The 17,299-nt window shown below is 38.8% G+C and overlaps 1 protein-coding gene across 3 annotated transcripts; it reads right to left on the bottom strand.

Annotated features, from left to right (window-relative positions):
- Positions 1–1,112: 1,112 nt before the first annotated feature.
- MSMO1 (methylsterol monooxygenase 1) lies at positions 1,113–16,883 on the bottom strand. Of its 3 annotated transcripts, none has more exons than XM_017861959.1 (6): positions 16,742–16,883; positions 10,630–10,915; positions 6,025–6,173; positions 5,213–5,339; positions 3,794–3,948; positions 1,113–2,511 (listed from the first exon to the last, which is right to left on the bottom strand). In XM_017861959.1, the coding sequence occupies exons 2-6, from the start codon at positions 10,882–10,884 to the stop codon at positions 2,316–2,318; spliced, it is 882 nt and encodes a 293-aa protein (XP_017717448.1). In that variant the 5' UTR covers positions 10,885–10,915; positions 16,742–16,883; the 3' UTR covers positions 1,113–2,315. The 3 variants fall into 3 exon arrangements, with proteins under 3 accessions (XP_017717448.1, XP_017717450.1, XP_017717449.1); XM_017861960.1 differs by lacking the exon at positions 16,742–16,883 and adding an exon at positions 16,374–16,629 and having other exon boundaries at positions 1,309–2,511; XM_017861961.1 differs by lacking the exon at positions 10,630–10,915 and having other exon boundaries at positions 16,742–16,837.
- Between the last annotated feature and the right edge of the window lie 416 nt (positions 16,884–17,299).

Genomic DNA, 17,299 nt, shown 5'->3' with positions numbered 1-17,299 from the left:
CATATTTGTGGAGTACACAGTGACATTTCAATACATATCATGTATTGTGATTAGCACATCCATTAACTCAGACATTTATCATTTGTGTTGGGAACAGTCAATATTCTCCTTCTAGCTATAGTCATCCTGTGGTGGTATAGAACATCAGTCTTTCTCCCTTCCAACTGTAATTTTATATTCTTTAACAAATCTGTTTCTATCCCTCTGTGCTCCCTCCCCCCTTCCCAGTCTCAAGTGTCCTCTGGTATTTTACTACTGAGATCAGCTCTTTTTAGCTTCCACGAGTGAGAACACGCAGTATTTAACTTTGTTCCTGGCTTATTTCACCTAACACAGTGTCTTCCAGATGCTTCCATGTTGCCACAAATGACAAGGTTCCTTTTTTGTGGCTGAGAAGTATTCCATTGTGTATATATGCCACATTTTCTTAATCCACACCTACGTTGATTCCCTCTTGGCTATTGTGAAGTGCTACAATAAACTTGAGGGTGCAGATGTCTCGTCTATATACCGATTTCACTTCCTTTAGAGAATTGCCCAGTAATGGGATTTCTGGATCGTATGGTAGCTCTATTTGTAGCAAACAGCACAATTTTAATTGCAGCCAGCCCCAAATTTGTTGCTTGAGGGTTGTAACAAATTTACACACGTACACACACACACACACACACACGGTGGGCATATGAACCACATACAAGGTATAAAGCGTGACCTACAAACAAAACATTGTCAGTTTTAAGTATCTGAATCCCTTACTTGGACATCTTTACTGTGTAAGCTTTCAAAAAAAGAAAAAAAAAGGAAGTCACCAGATAATGACTCCACAGTTAAAAAAATAAAAACAATTACCACCATATCTAAGAATTACCAACCCTTGATGAGTTACAACTTAGATACTTGAGATACTATCAGTCCTGAAAAGTTTAGCTCTATTCTTCAACTGTACAGAAAACATACATTATCTAAGCAGGGCAAAGAGCTGCTTCAATATGTATTGCTTTACTAGGTCAAGACGATTTCCCACAATAATTAAACCTGAAAAATTCATGTTCAAACAGCCAGGAAACATTTCGGCAAAGGAAGCACTTAAAAAAAAAAAAAGAAACCAATCCTTTTATTGTAAAACTTAATAACTTAATTTCTGTACTTTCAATTTTAAGAATGAAAGGTGACAGTTAATGTTTAAAACTGGAAACCAGATAATCAGACAAAAATCACATTTATTTCAAGAGCTCAAAGTGCAAATACAGCAAGTCAGTTCACAAACTTTCAAGACACAGTTTTAATGACAATGGAAATTTGATATACAAAATGAAAGGGTAAATAGAAATAAAGCTCCTCAATTTTTTAAAAAATTCAAGTAACTTGAAAAGCCTTTAGACTAAAATACTCCACTTACATCCACTCAGAAATGCCAGTACTGCACTGCAATCAAGGACTCTTCAAAGAGAATCAGCTCAAACTGGTCAGCTCTAGATTAGAATGGAAGTTCTTGGTGCTGGCTTTTCTTGATTTGGAAGCTTCAGTCACTCACTGCCATCAGTTGATGAGGTTCAATCCACGACATTTTGATCCTTAGGCAAATTCTAAAACATGTTTAAAGTTAAAAAGGCTGGGCGCAGTGGCTTATACCTATAATCCCAGCACTTTGGGAGGCCAAGGTGGGCAGATCACTTGAGGTCAGAAGTTCAAGACCAGCCTGGCCAACACTGTGAAACCCCATCTCTACAAAAATACAAAAATTAGCTGGGCATGGTGGTGGGTGCCTGTAATCCCAGCTACTTGGGAGGCTGAGGCAGCAGAATTGCTTGAACTGGGAGGCAAAGGTTGCAGTGAGCCGAGATTGTGCCACTACACTCCAGCCTAGGCGACAGAGTGTGGCTTCATCTCAAAAAAAAACCAAAAAGGTTAAATATAAGGCCAACACCACTATGAAGAATTTTCTGAAATGACCAGAATATATCTAAAAGATTTAAAGACCAATGTCAACTTCAGGCCTATGGTTTTACTGGGAGAAAAGCCATAGATTAATACTTCTAGTACCCAAAACCTTCTTGGAAGCGTAGGAACATGGCCTTTAAAACTTTCTTATGAAAACTGTACTTAAATATATATTCATTCATTTCTACATATATAGAACTTGTAGGTAAAGTAGAAAAAGTTCCCACTAGGAAGGTAATTAAAGGTTGTTAATGTTCTTTTTATCCCTTAGTAGCCAGAAGACATGCTTATTTCTGCTCTCCAGAAGCGACGTTAGCTACTAGCTTCTGAATTCAGGAAAACGTTTATCTTTCAGGAAGGTTTACATGAGATATTTATTCAGTCTTTTTCTCAAACTTCTTCCTCTTTTCATTATAGGCATGATATTGAGAGTCTGTTCCAAAAATTCGATCCCACCATGTAAATGTTGAAGCATAGTTTCCAATGAAGTTCATGTGGTGGAAATCATGATGCCGAGAACCAGCATAGAAAGGGATCAGATTTAAGGGGTTGAGAGGAATATCATAACCACTGAAACAAAAATGATAAAGATTATTAAGGAATAAATACATCTCAAATAATTGTTGTTTCTATTAATAATCATGTGTTCACATTAACCAATTTAGGTAACATTCCACTTTGCCTAGACCACTTTATTTCTAAGATGTTCACAAACAGCAAACACAGAAAATGGTGTATATTCTAGAAACCACTCTAAGAAAAAAAAAATCCTTTAAAAAAATCTATGAAAATCATTTATTTTATGATAAAATATGTGAATGATGGAAGAGAGGGATTATAGTAATGAATCTTTAGACACAGATTTTAAGAATTAATTTTCTTTTATGTTTTAGAGGAAGCTTTCTCACCACAATCTATAACACTTGTAAATGAAGCCCAAAACACTAAATATGTTTTTAGGGAAAGTCACATAAAATTAGTATCGAGTATTAAAAAGGGCAGGCCTACGAATCCCTGTATAGCAACTTCATTTAGTTTTTTAGGCAATGACAAATTGGAATCAAATGTACCACAATTAACCAAAATACCAGTGTACTTTTCTACAGTTGGGAGAAGACAAATGGCTTCAAAAAAGAGTCCCATTTAAAGTATGCTCCTTTATTTCTAACTACATATCTACAATCAGACATCCAGTTATACTTATGTGAATCTCCCTAACCCTCTCTTTCTCTGGCTAGGACTAGAAGCATTAATTTTGCTACTTTAGCACTTTAAAAATAATTCTTAGAATTTGATATTCTGCATTCATGAGTACAAAAGTACGTCCCAAGTCAAAATGCAATGAACATATAATTTAAAAATAATGAACAATTAGAATAAGCATTTAAGAAGGCATTCAATAGAAATAATTTACCACAAAATGTCTTCCAATCAACAGAAAGGAAGCATTTGAAATATGTACATACTACAAGCAGTAGTTTCATCTTGCAAGTGCTTTTATCAGTGCTGAACAGTAGAGATTAGAAAGTCTCATTCAATGAAGGCTGAATGCTTTGATATTTTTTTCAAATATGAGTTAGGTTTAGGTTTACTACAGAAGGATAAAGAAATTACTTGTCCTAAATATATATTTGCCCTAATAACACATTATCACTACAAAAATTATAACAGCATAGGCTAGAATGTAAAAACATCTATTATTTAAACTTATATCCAACAATTATGTTTTCTTAATATAACATTAAGAAGATTAACTTCTCCTATTAGTCTACTTAGAAATATGATAATCTGACAGCCATGAAAATAAATATATTTCATTATATTTTATACCTGAACAGAAATCAATGCTTACCTATGGACATCAATAGTTTCTAATAAACGAATGGTCACCCATGCCCAAAGAAGAATTACATGATCACACAAAAGCACGATGCCAATGAAAAATCCAGTTCCAAGAATTAGAGTCTCCAAAGGATGTGCATATTCAGCTTCCATTCCAAATGGAGCCTAAAACAAACAGGTAAGAAATTCTTAATTTCTTAGCTATTGTGATGGTTAATCTTATGTGTCAACTTGGCTGGGCTATGATACCCAACTGTTTGATTAATATCAGTCGAGATGTTGTTGTGAAGGTATTTTTTAGATGTTGTTAACATTTAAATCAGTAGACTCTGAGTAAAGGTGATTACCCTTCATAATGAGGGTGGGCTTCATCCAATCATTTGAAGGCCTTCAGGATAAAGGCTGAGGTTTCCTGAAGAAGGATCCTCAAGACTGCAACACCGAAACCCTGCCTGAGTTTCCAACTTGCTGCGCCACAGAATTTGGACGCAATGCTGCAACAATTCTTACCCGGATTTCCAGTCTGTAGCCTGCTTTACAGATTTCAGACTTGATAGCCCCACACTTGCATGAGTCAATTCCTTAAAAGAAATCTCTCTCTCTGTGTGTATATGCCCCAATGATTCTGCTTCACTGGAGAACTTCACTAATACATATATTCTATTTACGCATAAAGTTTCACAAAGTTATACTGATTCTATATGTAGTGATGATTTATCTAGCCATACACTTGCATACCATGTAACCACGATCAATGCAAAACATACACAGCCAGTTTGATAAAGCTACATCAAAGCAATTCTAATAGGCCGGCCATGGTAGCTCACACCTGTAATCCCAACACTTTGGGAGTCCAAGGCGGGTGGATCACCAGAGGTCAGGAGTTCGAGACCACCCTGACCAACATAGTGAAATCCCGTCTCTACTAAAAATACAAAATTAGCCACGCATGGTGACGCATGCCTGTAATCCCAGCTACTTGAGAAGCTGAGGCAGGAGAATCGCTTGAACCCAGGAGATGAAGGTTGCAGTGAGCTGAGCTCATGCCATTGCAGTCCAGACTGGACAACAAGAACAAAACTCCGTCTCCAAAAAAATAAAAAAACAGCAGTTCTAATAAAAGTCACTGTTTTTGTGGGAGTTAGCAATGTGAGGATCTAGCTGTGCCAGTGCAGCACTGTCCACAAGGATGGAAGTCCAAACTTTCATGTAATACTTTTCTTTCAGATCTCACTTTACCATGAAATTTAAATAATGAAGACAATGTGTAGAACTGACTTGTTTGTATGTGTGTGTGTGTGTTGTTCTTAATAATCATGCCAAAGGAAAAGAAAATAAAAACGTCACCAACAATTTCAGAAAAATGCTCGGGGAATGAAAACAGACATTTTGCCTTGAACAGAAAGAATTAAATATAACTCTCACATACCTGAAACTCATGATGAACTTTATGAATATATTTGTATATTCTTTTGTGGTGTAAGAGTCTATGCAGAAAATAGTGCCAAGTATCTTCAATGACTGCACAGCCAAAGCATCTTGCCAAAAGAAAATACCTTTAAGATAAAAATGTTGTAATGTGTAAGAAATAATGTTTATTTAAACTATCCAGACTTTTAGTGGGGATGCTTGAGACATTACATAAAACTAAACACCCCAGGTTACCAGGTTGACCTAATTGGATATATTCATAAATAAATTCTCAAAACCACCAGATACAGCTACATAATCTTGATGTGGTTAAAGAGACTGCCCACTAGACCAATTTCATTTCATTACAATGTTTGCACAACTTGCCTAATGACACGCTTCACAAGAGGTATCCTTGTTAAGTGATGCATGAGTATATACATGTGTGTGTATATATATGTGTATATATAGGTACATATTTTTGTTCATATGAACACAGTTTCTATAAACCTCGTAAATGATTCTCATATATTTATTTTAAACTTAAAATGTGACATATTTTTTGTCAACATAAGCACTTATATATATAATAAACATACAAAAGACGTTACGGAAACTTCTCATACTAGACGCTCACCTTCCAATAAAATATTTAAAAGATGAAAGATGGAAACATTTTAAGATTTTACTATGGTTTCGTTTTCTACTATTTATTTACTTCCAAAGTTTAGAACAAACATTAATTAAAATTAAGAAAAAGGGTGAACATTAACTATAACTTAATTGAATAAGCCACAATTGCGTGTAAAAGCCAAATTTTTATCTACATACCATCTTGGCATTCTTTCCCAATCATAAGGAATATTGAAATACTCTGTAAAATAATAGGTTCCACAAATCAAAGGCAGCTGGATACAGAAGTGATTAAAGAGAAGAACTTTGAAACATTTCCATTGGTTTTCCCATGTCTCTGGCTTATCCTATGGAGAAAAATCACAATATCTAATATTAGTCTCTGCTATCAGAGTTTAACTTGACCTAATTTTTTTCTCTGTTTATGTTGGACCTTAATTCTATGCCAGTTAAATGTTAACTTTATAGTAACTAAGACTCAGGAATCTTTGCCTTCTAAATTCTTGACAACTACTATCACTACTTTAGGTGAAGAAACTTGTTAACAGATGCACTCAGCCATAATGATCTCAAACAAAGAAACACTACAAAATGAATAATTCTCCAGTCTTTGCTGCCACAGATCATTCACTTCACTTCTTTTACCAGAAGTTTCAGAGAAGAGGAAATATAATATGCTAAGATTACAGGTGGGTGTCCGCAATTGAAGAAGTTGTACACGAAGCATTGGAAGCCTTGTACACAGTAAGTCGAGCTTCCAGGCACTCAGTGGTATTCATTCCAATAAATAAGTGCACTTTTGTTCATATCCAATGACAGAATTACAAACTCTCTGTGTTGAGAGGTACAGAGATGTGTCCTGATTATGGAGTTCACAGATTCCAGTCAAAATGAGAAAAGTTAGATCAATGTGAGATGTTCTTAAGACCTCATCAGGATACCTATTTGCTTAGCAAGCCATTATAAAAAACAAAGCAAAACAAAACAAAACAAAAACTAACTAAATGTATTCAATTTATAGGACTGCACTTAAGATATAAAAAAAGTGCTTTGGGTTTTACAAAACGATGGTGACAATAAGTATCAGTTATTGCTTCGTTTTAAATGTCACTGCTAAAAAACTCAGAAATCTGCCAACAAGACTATTTTATTTCAACATGATATGCAAAGTACGGGAACTACTGAGCATCAGTAGACGCCCAAAGAGGTCAACCAGCTTGGGGAGGGTCACACACGCAGTTATTATTATTTTTTTTTTGAAATGGAGTCTCGCTCTGTGCCCCAGGCTGGAGTGCAGTGGCGCAATCTTGCCTCACTGCAAGCTCCGCCTCCCAGGTTCACGCCATTCTCCTGCCTCAGCCTCCTGAGTAGCTGGACTACAGGCGCCCACCACCGCGCCCGGCTGTTTTGTATTTTTAGTAGAGATGGGGTTTCACCATGTTAGCCAGGATGGTCTCGATCTCCTGACCTCGTGATCGCCCGTCTCGGCCTCCCAAAGCGCTGGGATTACAGGCGTGAGCCACCGCGCCCGGCCCACACACGCAGTTATTAGCAGAAGCAGGACTAACTACAATTTAGGTCTCCAGATCCAGTTCTGTTCTTGAAATTCTTTAAGGGTTATCTTCCCGACAAAAATAGGAAAAGCACTGAACTAAGAATCAATCCAGAGACTTGTGCTCTAATACCGGGGCTGCTACTCACCAGTTAATTAGCTCTTGTAATGTTTACAACTCAGTTTCTTCAACAGTAAAATGAGAGGATCTGACAACTGCCTTTGTATTTCTAATCTGAGCATTATCTAACCCCACTCCTCTAAACCTTCACTCTGTAATTGGGGACGAAATAAATGAAAGATTCAGGCTTCATTTGGCAATAGTACTGTCTCCTACAGAAACTATGGCTAACAAACTTAATTTCCCGGGTAGACTGTGATATCGGTGTAGTTACAGAAATTACAAAGTTAATCAACTATAATAAAATCACATGCTATATATACCATTTAGAGTATACATAAATTACAGTTAGCAATACAAATTCATACCTAGAGCAAAATGACAGTTTACCACATTTTACTTTATGCATAACTGTACTTAATATAAAGGAATACCTTTACAAGGGCCACACACTTCAGAAATAATATTTTTAGTACATTTATCTTTGAGGAAAATTTTTGGAGAATTACTAAGATGTATGATTTTTTTTTTTGAAAGAAATAGATCCTGCAAAGTCTGCTTTACTTTTTCATTCCTGTGAAAGTTCCTCTAACTAGCAAGGACGTGCATTAGCTCTCCAGTTGTCTGTTCTGTTTGAAAGCAGAGAGTCTTTAGTACTATTTCATCACCACCACCAGCTTCTTCTTTTGACAATTTTAAGAATAAAACATGTATTGCATATGTTAAATATAATTCTCAAATATTTTCTCTTAAACAATTGATACCCTCATTGTTAATCAGGGTATCTGCCTTCAAAATGCATAAACCTGTAATTAATTAGTATTGATATTTTGGTTTCTTTTAAAACTCCTTTAACTTGTGAAAACTAGTCCTGATTTAAAATCACGTTTTATCAAAAATGCTCAAAGCATGGACTTTAATGGCTATGAAACGTAAAGACTTGCTGAGTACAGACTTGAAGCCATATTACCCAGCCTTTCAATCTGTTCATAAACAACCAGTTCTGACCAACTAGACTACAGCTTATTCTTTCCTTTGCCACACTATATTTTAAAGCTGCTCATATACTCTTGCCTGAATAAGCTCTTCCTCTCTCTGGAAAGGTTACTACTTCCAACCAATGAGTCACTTGGAAAGTGCAGTGAAGGAGAGAAAGGATGTTTTTGCCTGGCCAGCCATACAATGCATCAGCTCTATAAATAAATCACTGGGTGACACACGGCAGCCACAATCACCCTAAAGGTGCATTAGAACTTAGACATCCAAACTTAATTCTGCCTTTCAAAGCAGGTGCTTTTCTAAAAAGCACTTTGGAACTTCTGTGACCTTAATTGAGGGTCACAGAATACTCTCTTTTGGGTTACATTATTTTTCATTTCCTTCACCTTTACCCTTTGCTCTTTTCACCTTTGGCCTGGAGTCTGCCATCATCTGACCCCTGTATTATCCCCAGAGAGGATTAATATTAACACTTGCTTAAAGTGAGCCTCTGGGAGAGGCTGTGAAACTAACAGAATGATAACAGAGAATGTGTACAGACTGCCATCCAAAATATATACAGTTATCCCTTGGTATCTTTGGGGAACTGGTTCTGGGACTTTCTGCAAACACCAAAATCTGAAGATGCTCAAGTGCTTGATACAAAATGACATAGTATTTGACATAACCTATAACCTACACATATCCTCCCGTATACTTGAAATCATCTCTACAGCACTTACAATACTTAATAAAATGCAAATGCTCTATAAATAGTTGTTATTTGGAATAATGACAAGGAAAAAAGACTGTACATGTACAGTATAGACACAATTTTTTCCCCTGAATATTTCTGATCTGCAGTTGGTTAGATCAATGGATACATAACCCATGGACAAGGAGGGCCAATTGTACTGAGTGAATGGAAATTACTTTCCACAGATGAATACTCTCAGCGGTCTACTTTCTACCAAGACTGTATGCCCTTGAATTTTAGTTTGGAACGACTTTTTCGAAAAGTAAACAGTAAACACTAGAAACTATCATCAGCTTACCAAATGCTGACAAATAATTCATCTTTCTAATAAGCTACGCCAAATTCTCATGTCAAGCTCATAGACTACATACTAGATTCCACCTTGTCATGTACATAGCGACCTCTCAATATTTAGTGCAATGAAGCAAATATCCAGAAACGAGGAGCTTCACCTCCTTATTTGGGATGATATGAATGCTGCAGAACTACCTACCATATATTTAGGGGAAAAAAACTTTGATAGCCCTGATCAAGGTCATACTGTATTAACAGTCCCTGAGATTTGCTGGAACATAGAGTTGGGGTGAACTGAAAAATATGCACAAATCACCATACCTTTCCTTTCCAGCTAGCTTAAACATTAAAATTTGTAAACTTAAATTAGATAACCATCACATCTACTTAAAGCCCAATCTAATAAACTATTCTTGAAATATTATCAGTAATGACCTAGGACTGTGTTATTCAATGCAGGAGCAGCTAGTAACATGTGGCTACCAAACACTTTACACATGGCTAGCCTAAATTGAGATAGACTAAAATTAATGTAAAATACACACGGCATTGCAAAGACTTATTAAATATCTCATTAAGAATTTTTAAGATTTTGATTACTGGTTGAAATAATAATTTACATTTATTTCTTATTCTTTTTTGAGACAAGGTCTCACTCTGTCGCCTGCGCTAGAGTATAGTGGTGCAATCCTTCTGCTTCAGCCTCATAAGTAGCTAGGACTTACATTACCATGCCTGGGTATTTTTGTATTTTTTTGTAGAGACAGGGTCTTGCTAGGTTTCCCAGGATGGTCTTGAACTCCTGGCCTCAAGCAATCCTCCTGCCTTGGCCTCCCAAAGTGCTGGAATTACAGGCATGGACCCTGTACCCAGCAATAGTTTACACTTACTGAGTTAAATAATACACATTATGAAATTAATTTCCTTATTTATTTTTACCTTTTCTATGTATTCTATTAGAAAATTTAAAATTACACACGTGGCTTCATTATATTTCCATTGGATATCACTGATTTAGCCTCTCAAAACAAAGCCCTATTTACTTTTAAAATATTCAGCAACATTAATGATAATATTCTATTTCTAGTCCCTTATACTCACCTTTTGAATTTTGTATTTTTTCATATAAGGTATAAATTGAAATAAAAATCCAGGTAAACAGAACGAGAAATAAAGGGCTTCATGAACTATAAGGGATCCCCATGTTGCAATCTGGAACTTTGTATAATTATTCAACATATAGTTCCAAGCATTTTTAAATGGTTCTTGCAGAGGATTCTCAGGTAAAAGTGAATCTACATATTCCACAGCCAAGGATGCTGAACTAAAGATGCTGACACTTTCATTTGTTGCCATTTTTCAAATCTCTGCAGACAGCCTTATAATTCTGTAGAAATGAATACATATAATAAGTTAAACAATAATTCAAAAAAGAAAACAGTTAAAAAATGCATCCTCTGATCATTTTAAAATAATTACTAAAGGAGTACAAATTTTTTACCAAAAAATTACTAAAGGAGTACAAATGGTTTTACACCATTTAAAAAAATTTGCTGGCTATCATCACCATTTCCATTTGTAGATATTCCTTTAAAAACACATTATTTTCAAGAACAATAGCTGAAAGAATAGGGGAAAATTTTTTTCAAGCTATATTTAAAGAAATCGTCAGTGTGGTTCTAATGGAAAAGCTTCTAATGTAAATGAGCAATAGCTAGGTTTAAATGTATCACTTACAGCCAAAAGAACCTATAAAGAAAAAGCCTACCAAATATGAGTACATAAAAATTAAGTACTTCCTACTGGGGAACAGAAAGACAGTCATAAACAAAGTCAAAGATTAAATGACAAACTGGGAAAAATATTTCCAACATTTTACAACAAAGGGCTACAAAGTGTGCTTTAGGAAAAAGACAAAAAAGAAAACAGAAAATGACAAAAGCAGTTCACAGAAAAATAAAGACAAATGGTCACTAAACAAGGAAGAATCTTCACTTCATTCAAATGAGGAAATGCACCCTAAAACAAAGAGACACTTTTAGCCTGAGTAGTAAATCTTTAAAAGTTTATTAGTGCCCAATGTCCAGTACTGGTAAGGGGGTGAGAAAACAGGCATGACCATACATTGTGGGCAGGGGGGATACATCAGTGTATCATTGGAGGAAAAATAAGCAACCCCTATCATAATTCAAAATGAACACATCCTTTGAAGCAGCAACTTTCTCCTTCAAGGGTACAAAGGCAGATACACTAAGATGGAAGGAAGCATTTCTTGTAACAGCAAAAACAAACAGGAAAAAATAAAAGCAAAACACAAGCCATCAACAAGGTATGGGTTAAATAAATTAAGTCCTTCCATAGACAAATATACTGCCATTTAAAAGAACAAGGAAGATCTATATGCTCTACATAGAAAGATGTCTAAGACACAGTGTTAATCCAAATAACAAGTTACAGAATAATATGCATAGCCAAAGTCCCACTTAAGATTTTTTGAAAAGGATATATATTTTATCTATGCACTTCTATGCATATGTACATACAGAGACACACAGAAACAGAAAATGTACATATGGCTACAAAGGGAACAATTTAGAGTGGTGATTTCTAGGAAAACAGGTGTGTGATCAGGTAGGAGATAGTGTTATGGAGAATAGAGCATGGTGGGGTAGGGGAGAATGTTATGAAGACAGTGTGTGGCGGGGTAGGGGAAAGTGTTATGGAAGACAGTGGCGGGGTAGGAGATAGTGTTATGCAGAAGAGAGTGTGGCGGGGTAAGGGCGAGTGTTATGGAAGACAGCGTGGAGGGGTAGGGGAGAGTGTTATGAAGACAGCGTGGAGGGGTAGGGGAGAGTGTTATGAAGACAGCGTGGAGGGGTAGGGGAGAGTGTTATGAAGACAGTGTGGCGGGGTAGGGGAGAGTGTTCGGGAAGACAGTGTGGAGGGGTAGGGGAGAGTGTTATGGAAGACAGTGTGGCGACTAGGAGATAGTTTTATGGAGAACTGAGTGTGGCGGGGTAGGGGAGAGTGTTGTGGAAGACAGTGTGGAGGGTAAGAGACAGTGTTATGGAAGAGAGAAAAGAAAATTTCTTACGCCTTTTGCACAATTTAAACTTTCAAATGAGTGTGGTCTACTTACATAATAAATAAGCTCAATAGGTCACAAACCAAAAAATAAACTTTTCAAGAGTCACTTTCCTAAAAATGTTTACCACTGCTGCTTCTAATTTATGAATTTTTTGGGACCACTTTAAAAATGAGTATTTTAAAGCCTCAGAAGCGTTCTAAATAGTGTTTAAAAAGTCCCCTTCCCCAACACTTCTCAAATTGACCTTTTATCCCATTCTATAGAAGGATATTGAGAACCTAGCCAACTCCTTCAGGCATGAATTCACTTCATGCCCTCCTTCTTCTGTCCTACTCATCTCAAATGACTTACACCACAGTGACTATAGCGTTCCATCCTGTGTCATTACAAGCCTCAAAATTTCTTTGCTCATTCATTCTTTCCTCTAAGACTGACCAGTCTTCCTGTGTTCTTATCTTACCTCAAGAACTGGTCCATCACTTATCCTTTCTTATCTTTCATCCTTCTCCCTTCAGGGAATCCATTCCCTCACGTCTAAAAACACATTCCCGTCTTTTCTTTTTTTTTTCAGACAGGGTCTCACTCTGTCACCCAAGCTGGAATGCAGTGGCTCAATTATGGCTTACTGCAGCCTCAACCTCCCAGGCTCCAGCAATCCTCCCACCTCAGCCCTCATAGCTGGGACCACAGGCACACACCACCACGCCTGGCTAATTTTTTTATTTTTATTTTTTGTGGAGACAGAGGTCACCCTATGTTGCCCAGACTGGTCTTAAACTCCTAGGCTCAAGTTAATCCTCCCATCTCAGCCTCCCAAAGTGTGGGGATTACAGGTGTGAGCCACTGTGCCCAGCCTCCTTTGTTGATAAACACCTTCCTAGCCTCCATTACCTCTTCCAAGCCACTGTCCCATTTATCTTCCTTTGAAGCAACCAACTTCTTTCTCAAAGGAGAGCTCTACATAAAGATTGCTTAACTCAGCTGGGCATGGTGGCTCACGCCGGTAATCCCAGCACCTTGGGGAGGCTGATGCGGGCAGATCACCTGAGGTCAGGAGTTCAGGTGAATCACTTGAACTGAGGAGGTGAAGGTTTCAGTAAGCTGAGATGGCACTCTAGCCTGGGCATGAACAGCAAAACTCTGTCTCAAAAAAAAAAAAAAAGATTGCTTAACTCACCCACACAACTCACTGAGCTACTTGCAATCTGGCTCCCCACCTACAACAAAATGTTTTCAATCATCTTCTAAGTTGTAAACTAAGACAACCATCCAATCTTAATTTTTCACAAGGGGATTAGTAAATTTGACAATGATGAACCAAGACCACTTACTAGTCCTGTTCTGTGACCTTGGGCAAATTCGGTAACCTCTCTGTGATGCAGTTTTATCATCGACAGAAATTAAAACAGTAGGTCTTCCAGTGAGTCCAAGAGATAATGCATATAAAACGCTCAGTACAGGACCTGGCATGTAATAGCTACAAGAAACTAACAATTATTGGGCACTTTCTGTGCCAAGAACTGTGTTCAAAGCATGCTACATGCTCTTACATTTCAATTTCAATCCTTACCACACCTTTGTGAGGTAGGTATTATTTTGTCCCCATTTTATAGATAAAATAACTGAGGTTTAGAAAGATTAAGCAACTTGCCCGAAGTCTAATGCTTCGGGCATTAACAAATGCTTAATGTTAAGTTAATGATTAACTTAACAAATGCTAAGTGGGGAAGCCCACGCAGTCATCCATTATATTATACTGTAGTTATAAATACAACCCACAATAAGTATTAGAGTACAAGGAGAATAATTCCTGTAGTTTACCTAAGCCCTCTGAAAAGGTATTTCAAATGAGTTGTCTTTATCTTCTTATTTCCTGTTTATATTCTAGCAACTGCACTCTGCATTCTATTGTCATCACTGCACTGAACTTACTCTTACTAAAATCACTAAGGAGGCCAGGTGCGGTGGCTCACGCTGGTAATCTCAGCACTTTGGGAGGCCGAGGTGGGCGGATCACAAGGTCAGGAGTTCCAGACCAGTCTGGCCAATATGGTGAAACCTCATCTCTACCAAAAAAATACAAAAAAATTAGCTGGGTGTGGTGGCGTATGCCTGTATTCCCAGTTACCTGGACGGCTGACGCAGGAGAATTGCTTGAACCTGGGGGGCTGAGGTTGCAGGGAGCTGAGATCACCACACTGCACTCCAGCCTGGGCAACAGAGCGAGACTCCGTCTCAAAAAAACAAACAAATAAACAAAAAAATCGCTATGGATCTCCAGCTGCCAAACCCAATAAACCTTTTTTTTTTTTTTGGAGTTTATTTTATTTGACTAATCTGGAAGATTTGATATTTCTCTTCGTGAAATACTGCCTTTCTTTGGTTCTTGGAACTCAAATGCATTCACTCTGACAAGTACTGTGCATTCATTGTGCCAGCTGCTGCTCTTACCCCTGAGTTCACAAAACATAAAATTTAGTGAGGAATAACAACTAGTGTCCAAACCATCAAAAATTAGGTGATAAGAACAATAAAGGGGGGAATACACAGTGCTATGAACTTCGAGAGAAAGGTGCTATCTAAACTGAGACCTAGAACAGGAGAGGGAAGTGACAAGTTAAAAAATAGAGGAAAGGAGAGAGGGTCAAGGGAGGGGTTTTGCACAGAGAGAACAGCACTCCAAAAACTCAACCAGGAGATTAGAAAGAATATGAGAATTCAAGCTGGAAAGTTTCCCAATAATGCCTTTCTTACTCCCTTCTAAGGATTCTAGATGGTCTTGGGTGATCTTAACTATTTTCTGTTTTAAAAATAGTCTGATATCCATCCTCTCTACCTCTTGCCCTCTCCCCTAAACTCCAGGATCTGATTATACAAGTTTACTGGTCATATCCAATCAGAGAGTTCAGAGGCACATGAACTCACTCAGCAATTCCATAGGTTCAGTACGTGCTCCTCACAAGCCCCGCCCAAATACTAGACCACCTTTAATGCTTAATTCTCAGACATAACGTTTTAAGTCTCTCCCATCTCTGCTGCCTTAAGTCTTCAAACTCTTACCCAATTTAGAAACACTTGGTTTACTTAACATTCAGGAACTTATTTTTTACAAAGGAGCAAGGGAATGGATATATTGTTGCTAACTGAATAAGGAATTAAAGAGGAGAGGGGAAACGAGGTCTTGGAAAATTGAATTTCCTTTTGCTTTACTCATTCTTGGGCAACCTAAATGACTGGAAGCGTACTCTGGAGCAGGCTGACTGGATAAATTTAGTTATTTGCGGATTCTCAGAAACCTTTAAGTTTAGCTGTCAGCCAGTCTCTGTCCTTTGGCACTTTAAAACGGATTTCACCTGCTCCTTCATTTTCCGGACTTGCCCTGCCTCCAAGCTTGCCCCTCTTAAACCTTATCTCTAAGATGCAATGCCAGGATCTATATAAATCTAAATATAAGAAATAAGCTCCTTAAAACACTCAAAGTTCAAGGAAATGCTTGCCCTAAGCATAAAGATCAAGCCCCTCTGTGATTGATGCACACGAGGCCCTTCCAGACGTCTTCACTCTTCATTTCTTACATTCTTGCCATCCTACACTTCACATTTTTACAGTATCTGATCACCCATCATTCCTCTCTGCCCACGGAAATATCGTTCTCTTACAGGTGATGTCCTCCCATCCAACTCCTAGTCACCCTTCAGCAACCTCCTCTCGGACGCCCTTCCCAACTCCCCTACTTCCAAAGCACATTACATCTTACCTCCTTCCAGTGTTTCCTGCTTTTGTATAACTTTCGCCAAGCTACCACCCTGTGCTGCAACTGTCTTCTACGTCCCATCTCCCGAAGACAACACTCTTTAAAGGGCAAGAAACATGTCCTAGCCTAGTTCCATCACTGAAGAATTTCACTCCGTTTTCATCCGTTTTCCTCCTTTCTAGCACGTACCTTTCCCTAGGCCCACCTTCACTCCAGTCTCCCTCCGCCCCTTCTCGGGCACCACTGCCAGCGTCCCGCCCAGCGCACGCATCCGCACCCCAAACCCGCTCCCCTCGATCTCACGGAGCACCGGGTGGGAGCCCACCTGCTCCCCCTTCCTCGCTCACGAGCCACTCCCCCGACCCCCTCACCTGAACGGCCGCGAGGTGACTGCCGGCCACCGTCACCCAGGACCAGCCAGGTGTTCAGACCTCAGAACTTGCCTCGCCCGGCTCGGGGGTGGAGCTGGGTGGGCCAGGCGGTCAGTCCTGTCGTTATTGGCCTGCGAGGGCTCCCGCCCCGTCTTCTCGGCGCGGTGATTGGTCTGTGCAGTTGCCGACATCGTGTGACTCGCGGGAAGGAGCGCCTGGCGGTCCCAGCCATTGGCTCCGCGGATGGAGTGAGGATAGTGAGACCCGCAGGGCCAGCCAATGGCAGGCGCCGCAGGGCGCCAGGAGGTGAGGAAGCGTGAGAGCGCGTCACGGCGTGAGGGGGCGGGCGCAGACGGATGGCCGCCCTGCCCTGCCGCGCGGAGTCGCCTTGGCAACTGCGGTCCCCGCAGATTGGCAGTCAGAGCCTGCGCTGTGCTGGGGAAAGTGTCGCGCCAGCCGCCGTCCGAGTACTTTTATTTCAAATGTGACCTGTGTAGCAGCCGCAACTCCCAAACCCGGGAGCAAAGAGTATAAATGAGTCTTAAAATCTATGTTGAC

The sequence above is a fragment of the Rhinopithecus bieti genome, unplaced genomic scaffold, assembly GCF_001698545.2.
Source record: "Rhinopithecus bieti isolate Rb0 unplaced genomic scaffold, ASM169854v2 scaffold_62788, whole genome shotgun sequence".
Taxonomy (NCBI): domain Eukaryota; kingdom Metazoa; phylum Chordata; class Mammalia; order Primates; family Cercopithecidae; genus Rhinopithecus; species Rhinopithecus bieti.
This window is presented reverse-complemented; position numbering and strand designations above follow the sequence as displayed.

Bases quoted from the DNA above. Each gene is read 5' to 3' on its own strand.
- MSMO1 (XM_017861959.1), bottom strand. From the start codon at position 10,884: ATGGCAACAAATGAAAGTGTCAGCATCTTTAGTTCAGCATCCTTGGCT. The intron at 5,340-6,024 runs GTATGTAGATAA...TTTATCTTAAAG, and splicing joins TGGGAAAGAATGCCAAGATG to GTATTTTCTTTTGGCAAGAT. The intron at 2,512-3,793 runs GTAAGCATTGAT...TTTTTGTTTCAG, and splicing joins GAAACTATTGATGTCCATAG to TGGTTATGATATTCCTCTCA.